Genomic DNA, 7,038 nt, shown 5'->3' on the forward strand with positions numbered 1-7,038 from the left:
GGGACTGCAGACCCGCAGAGGGGCGTGAGGATGGGGACGTCAGCCGAGCCGGGCTGGCAGCGATGGGGGCCGGGACACACAGCCTGGTGAGGTGGGGGTGATGGGGGCTGCAGAGAACGGGCTGTGGTGGAGCTGCCCTTGGTGCAGAGCTGAGGCTCTGCCTCCCGGCGCTCTCAGTTTGGTTCTCTGCAGTGCCCGGAACACGGTGTGTTTACAGGAATAGCATTTTGTGCAGCCTTCGGCCTCACCCTGCGTGTCTGTGTGTGATAGCGTGCTCTCTTGGCTTGGGGGCTCCCACAGGGGTGGGCTGCAGCCCCAGCACCACACAGCCCCAGGCTCTGCCCTCCTGCTCCCCTCAAGCAGCCCAGCACCACGCTGCTGCTTGCAGGCACTGCCCATCTGGGTTGTTGAGCAGTGGGAATGGCAATGGTGCGAGGCTTTGTTCTGGATAATGGTGGAACCATTTAACTGCCAGGGTTGGAAAAGACCTCTCATATCACCCCATCCAACCGTTCACCTTTCAGCAGTATTTTCATAAACCATGTGCCTCAGTGCAGGACGTCAAAGGGCAGTGACCTCCCACCTCCATGGGCAGCCTCTTCCAGCACCAGGGGAAGTATTTCCTGACATCCATCCTGAGCCTTCCCTGACACATCTTGAGGCCATTTCTTCTGGTCCTACCACTGTCACCTGGGAGCAGAAGCTGACCCCCACCTCAACACCACCTCTTGCAGGAGTTATAGAGAGAATTAAGGTCACCCCCGGGACAGGGACAGGGATGTGGTTGTCCCTCTCTGCTCTGCCCTCATGTGTCCCCATCTGCAGCACTGTGCCCAGCTCTGGAGCCCCCAGTACAAGAAAGACAGGGAGCTGTTGGAGAGGGTCCAGAGGAGCCACAAAGATGAGCAGGGGGCTGCAGCAGCTCCCTCCAAAGCCAGGCTGAGGGAGCTGGGCTTGTTCAGCCTGGAGAAGAGAAGCTGCGGGGTGACCTCAGTGCAGCCTGCAGGACCTCAAGGGAGCCTTAAACAGGAGGGGAGTCAGCTCTTGGAAAGGGGAGATAACAGCAGGACAGGGGAATGGTTGGAAGGTGAGGGAGGGCAGATTTCAGTTGGATGTCAGGGGGAAGTTGTTTGGTGTGAGAGTGGGGAGGTGCTGGAACAGCTGCCCAGAGAGGCTGTGGATCCCCGTCCATCCCTGGAGGTGTTCAAGGCCAGGTTGGATGGGGCCCTGGGCAGCCTGGGCTGCTGTGAGATGGGGAGGTTGGTGGCCCTGCATTGGTGGGGGTTGGAGCTTTGTGATCCTTGAGGTCCCTTCCAACCCAACCATTCTGTGATTCAGTTGAGGTGGTGTTCAGGTCTGCTGGAAAAACCCCACCTATAAGGATCTGCCTCTCAACAGCCTCCACCTGGCTGCCTGCCCCAGGAAATTGCTGCATTTTTGCTGAGGGGCTCTGCATGAAGAGGCAGACCTGCTGAGAAAAGAGCTGTCTCACGAAGGCCAACATACTCAGCGCTCAAAAAGAAATCTTGTCCTCTTCCAAACAACAATTCCCCACTTTGCCTCACTTGTTCTGCTGTCTCTGCACTTTTTCAGCTTTGTCTCCAGCCCTCATTTGCTTCTAGAGCCACACTATTGGTTGTTCCCCCTTGCTTTCTATTGTGGTATTTTTTTTCAAAGAAATCTGAAGTTATGGTCAGTATCAACCTACGTTGAGTGCTAACACAAATTTGAACCGATTGTGCGAATTAAAACAACGAGGCACTGCTTATGGCATCCCACAACATACATTAGCAAACTGCACTACTGCTTGAGGAAAAGCAGGCAACACACCCACAGGTAATAAAGCAACTCTGAAGTACCCATGGCAGGGGGTTGACACTAGATGATCATTCTGGTCCTTTTCAACCTAGGCCATTCTATGATTCTGGACCCATTTTGATGCACTGCCTGAAACAGAGATGCTCAGAAAGGATGAGGTCATGAAAACTGCCTGGGAAATGTTAAGATAGAACGTTATTGGAAAATGTTACTCTATCTGAACTGAAATCCTGGAATGGATGTTAGACTTCAGCTGGAAAGGCCTCCCTGCTCTGCAAAGGGAGGGCTGGGGCTGTGTGGCAGAAGGAGCTGAGCCCTCAGGACAGCTGCTGCACTCACAGCACAGGGTGGGATGTGAGCCCTGCATCCAAGGAGGGCTCCAACTCTTTGGCAAAACATTTGCCTGGAATTCCTCTCCTTCATTTAACAACAACAAACCTTGATTTCACTTTGCCCTTAACTGTACGAGAAGCCTCCCTCCATTTCAAACAAACTCTCCTTTTCTGATTGCAATTAAACACTTTAGGCCTTCTTGGGCATTTTTTCTATTAGAACATAAAAACAACAAAATCTATCCCTGCTAAGGTCTGAAATACAGCCCTTTGCTTTCTGTTTCTAAGGCAGAGGGTTACACAGCCCAACACGTGTGAGGGCAGACCACGTACCTTCCTGCTGAGAACAGCCACTTACAGCAAGGAAAGAATTCACCCTTCCACGTTCCGAAGGAGGGACAGGATTTACATCTACGTATACTAAAGCATGTGAAAATGGAGGTACGGGGAGGGAGAAAACCTTCTGTCTGAAAGATTATCCTCCAACTATTATGTGGAATTAAAACAGTGACACCATTTGCTCTATTAAAGGCTCGCTTCCAGGTGTAGCAACGTTCCTGGCTCACTTTCCCTCCTGTGCACCACAGCTGCCATCCCCAGCACAGCAGGATTACCTTTTTTCTGGGCCCGTTGGTATGGATGTACACCAGTTTGTCCCTCGCATGGGAAATGCCCAAGGCCCGTCCAATCACGCTGTTGAGCAAGTTCTTGGGCTGTGGGAATTCCTTTAACAGGTCTCTGGAATCTGGAGGGGAAAAAAAACCAACAGGAGATGTAAATGACTTCCAACCCTCGTGCAGTCCTGTTCGAGGCGTGCTGTAACACCGGAGCACACATTTCTCTGAGCTTACAGACAGCCCAGCAGGCACAGGTACTAAGTGGTCCACATACAACGTCTCCAGGCATCGGGAAAATGGTGCACAGCAGGATGATGCCTCCTGAGAGCCAAATACAAGACAGCACTGCACATCCACAACACCCAACAATATTTTACCTCTGATACTCTTCCTGAAATGCAGGTTTTTTGTTCCCCCCCCCTTCCAAAATAACAGTAATACTCCCTGCAGCACCCACACAGCCCAACTCTGTGCTTCAGAGATGCTAAGACCACCCCAAACTGCTATGGGATCGCTTCCCCATCCCACCCAAAATACAGTGACAACAGGAACACCAACAGCCCGAATACACCTGATGGATCCTGAATGCAAATATCCCAGCACAGAACTCAAAGCCCAGCTCAATGCAGGGAGCAGGTGCTGTTTCCTCACTACGAAGGCAGAAGAGGCTCTGCGTGTCACTCTTTGATATCCAAACCCAACTGAGCAGTAACTGGAGCAGACTCTGATATCTGCATCCACCCCCTGAAGCACACGCATCACCTCAGGGCGAGAGCTGGGCTCTCAACCACACACATAGCGCATGAGATCAGTCATCACAAATGGAAAAGGTGAAATAACACATGGGACTTCCTGCTGCATCTCGAGTCCCTTCTGCTCCCAAGCTCTCGCTTAGAGGCTGGAAATGTGATTCTGCACGACGCTGCTCAGAGATCCGGTTCAGCTCCGTGTGTTGATGGTTAAGTTGCAGCCCTGATCTGCCAGAAAGCTCATCCAGAAGAACAGAGCACAGTTATTGCTGGCTTCAGAATTCAAGCCATCAGCTGCACGGACCTGCAGAGCCCCAGTGGCAGCGCCAGGGAACTCTCCAGCAGTTCTGCTGTGTCCGTGTAACGCTGCCCTCTGCCTAGCAGGCTGAAGCATCACCAACCAGAGCCAGCAGCGTCCCAGCGTGGGCCACAGAGTCCAAGTTCCTGCACTACCTGCTCCCTCTCACTGAGGGAGAGGGGGACTGGCAGCAGAAGCACAGAGAGCAGCCCCCAGATGGAGTGCTACACAACCATCCCTGCTGCTAGAGCAGGTGGAGCACCCAAGCCACGAAGGAGCAATGAGCCAGCCGTGACTCTCAGAGCTACCAGCACGTCCTCCTGAGAACAGCGACTGCAGTCACTATAACAAAGACATAGGGACTGCTTCCAGCAAGCACTGAACAGCTCTGTCATCCTCAGAGCAGCTGCACAGCACGAGAATACTGCAGGGATCTGTGCAGCACGAGCGCTCACCGGGAAGCAGAGCAACACAGACAGCATGGGGGTTGTAGAGAAGGAGTTACACCGCACCAGAGCTTGGCAGGCTGCAGGTTAAGGTAGAACAAAAACAGTGCTCCTCACATAACCCACCCCAACAATAACAAAACTGATCCAGGGGACAGAAAAAGAACCATTGCTGCTGACAGGTTTGAAATTTCTTCCTCCAAAGCGCACAAGCAGCAGCTGAACAGCAGGGAGATCGTTTCCAGAAGCCAAGAGGAGCAGGCAGTGCAGGAACCTGGACTCTGCGGCACACACCGGGACACTTCAGCCTGCTGCTCAGAGGGCAGCGTTACACGGACACGGCAGAACTGCCACCTGCACTGCCATACAGCAGCACTGTAGCACATACAGCAGCTGCCACTGCTCTCAACGGGTGACAGTCACCACAGCATCACTGCTGCGTGGCACTGACAGCAAAGCCCTCAGGCTGCTGTTTCTCACTCTGTGGACGGGCGGAGTTCCTAAACCAAACCGCCTCCTAAGTGCCACCTGGGACAGCAAGAGCCAACATGCTAACAGCCCATTCCCTGCAGTTGCACAGCAAACACAGAGCAGCACACTCTAAGTGTACCCTACAGCCACCGCTGCACTCGCAGCATCACCTGCTGAGCAGTGACTAAAATCGTAGCCCTCCTCGTGTCGATCCTGATTTCCAGCCCTGGGACACACGGAGCAAGGAGCAGCAGCACGACTCCCAAGTGCGCCATTAAATTCACTTAATGAATGGGAAATAAATAATAACCTCGAGCAGCAGCCTGTATTATTTGGCCTCCGGTTGCTTCCCCTTTCAAGAAGGTACCCTGAGGAATTGTGTGATATGGAACAGATGGAGGAAGAGGTACATTGTTCGTAAAGGCCCAAAAAAACAACACATTTACTTAAGGACTGAACCAATCTCTCAGATTCTGAGGTGACTTCTCAGCAAGGACCAAATATTTAAGTCATCCTTATGCAAAGGACAGGATCTTTAAATAACAGAGCCCAGTTCTGGCTTGCAGATCAGACCCCGAATTGCCAACTGAGACACAACGTCTTCTCCCCAGCTGACAATGCCATATTCAGCAGCACCATCTGACACACCAACAGCACTCAGAGGTTTGATGGATTGCCCTCAGCCCATCCTCAGCCTGAAATCAGAAGCTGAAAGGATCTTTCTTTGCATGAAGCCATGCCTCGCTCATAGCTTTTAAAGAAACAACTCCCAAACTGCAGCAGTGGATTTGCAGAACATTTCCTCCCCTGACAGATTGGATTTCTTGGCACCTTCATCCACAGAGCTCAGGGATCCTGACTGCTGAGAACGGATATTTGGGTAGGAGCTCCGTTAAAAGGAGTGTAGCTTAATACTCCCAGAACAAAACAGAGCTGATTTGCATGCCCAGCTCCAAGCCAGAGCCATACATGATGTCTTTAACCTCAGTTCCAAGACCATGAATGCTAAAAGTCTGTCTCAGATAACAGACAAATCAAAAGAAGCCAATTAACTAATTTCTGTTCCTCTAAGTCAGAGAGTACTGGAGCTTAACTCGACTGTGGAAGTCAATGTAACTCCAAGTAACTCTGAAAGAAGAAAAAAAGCAAACAACTCCTGTGTGTAACGTAAGCCTTCTGTTACCCTTAACAGACCCGACACAAAGACACCACCAGGTACATCAGGAGCACAAATAAAATGCCCTATAACCTCATCCAGCCAAGACAGAGGAGCGTGAAACCCATTTCAGCAGTTTTTACGTTTCCCCAAATTCTCTTCCCTGAAGAAGCAACAAACAAAGCATCCCTGGAGAAGCAACCAAGGAACAGCGAGGACAAACTGTTCCCCACAGCACCCGTCAGGATGGAGCCCTGCATTAAGATATTCATCTCGGCGAAGGATGCTCCCAGTACATCAACAGTCTACACGGAGAAGAAAGCCGTGTGCCCCGTGATAGCACTTCACAAGGAAGTGGACCAAGTGTCAGTGCCAATATAACTCTGCCATTTTTAAAGCTGGCCTCAGATTGCAGTTTATTTTTCCATGTTGGCAATGGTATCCACGACTATAACAACAGCAATCAAGTCTGATAGCTAGCAAGGTATCAGCTTGTTGAAGGCACGGCACATGTACTTCTAAGGTTTTTAAAATGAATTTTATCATCCCTGTACCTGTGCAGGTAGGACAGATCCACAGCAAGACCATGGGGATGGTTCTATTCACTTATCTGACACAAAGCAACGTGGAGCTGCTGGAGTGGGTGCAGAAGAGGCCACGCAGATGCTCAGGGGATGGAGCATCTCTGCTATGGAGCCTGGCTGAGGGCGTTTAGCCTGGGGAGCCTTCCCTGCAGCCTTCTGGTGCTTACAAACAGGAGGGAGGATGACTTCTTCCTTGGTCTGATAGCGACAGGACACGGAGGAACGGTTTTAAACTAAAACCATTCACAAAACCTTCCAGATAAAGCTCTGCACAGCTCCTGCAAACGGAACTACGAACCCAAAGAACTCAAAATCACAGAATCACAGAACCACAGGGTAGGACGGAGCTCTGCAGATGCCCCCATCCAACCCCCGCTAACACAGGCTGCCCAGTGAGCTGCCCAGCAAAGCATCACAGCACGTCCCTGCTTGGAAGGGACCCTCAAGAACGACGAGGCACAGCGCCGGGCTGCACACAGCGCTGCCCAAACGCCGGAAAGAAAACTAGAAAATAACAAACAGATGCCGTGAGGGGAGGAGGGAAGGAAGTCCCCCACACGGACGGAG

General features: G+C 51.6%; 1 protein-coding gene across 1 annotated transcript in view; it reads right to left on the reverse strand.

The window, feature by feature from the left end:
- Positions 1 to 7,038, reverse strand: part of DHX30 (DExH-box helicase 30) — a 30,879-nt gene that overhangs the window by 20,124 nt on the left and 3,717 nt on the right. Inside the window, exon 2 of the mRNA XM_010712218.3 lies at positions 2,765 to 2,895. Coding sequence (XP_010710520.1) covers positions 2,765 to 2,895 — 131 coding nt within the window. The remainder of the gene's footprint in view (positions 1 to 2,764; positions 2,896 to 7,038) is intronic.

This window comes from Meleagris gallopavo, chromosome 6 (assembly GCF_000146605.3).
Source record: "Meleagris gallopavo isolate NT-WF06-2002-E0010 breed Aviagen turkey brand Nicholas breeding stock chromosome 6, Turkey_5.1, whole genome shotgun sequence".
Classification (NCBI taxonomy): Eukaryota; Metazoa; Chordata; class Aves; order Galliformes; family Phasianidae; genus Meleagris; species Meleagris gallopavo.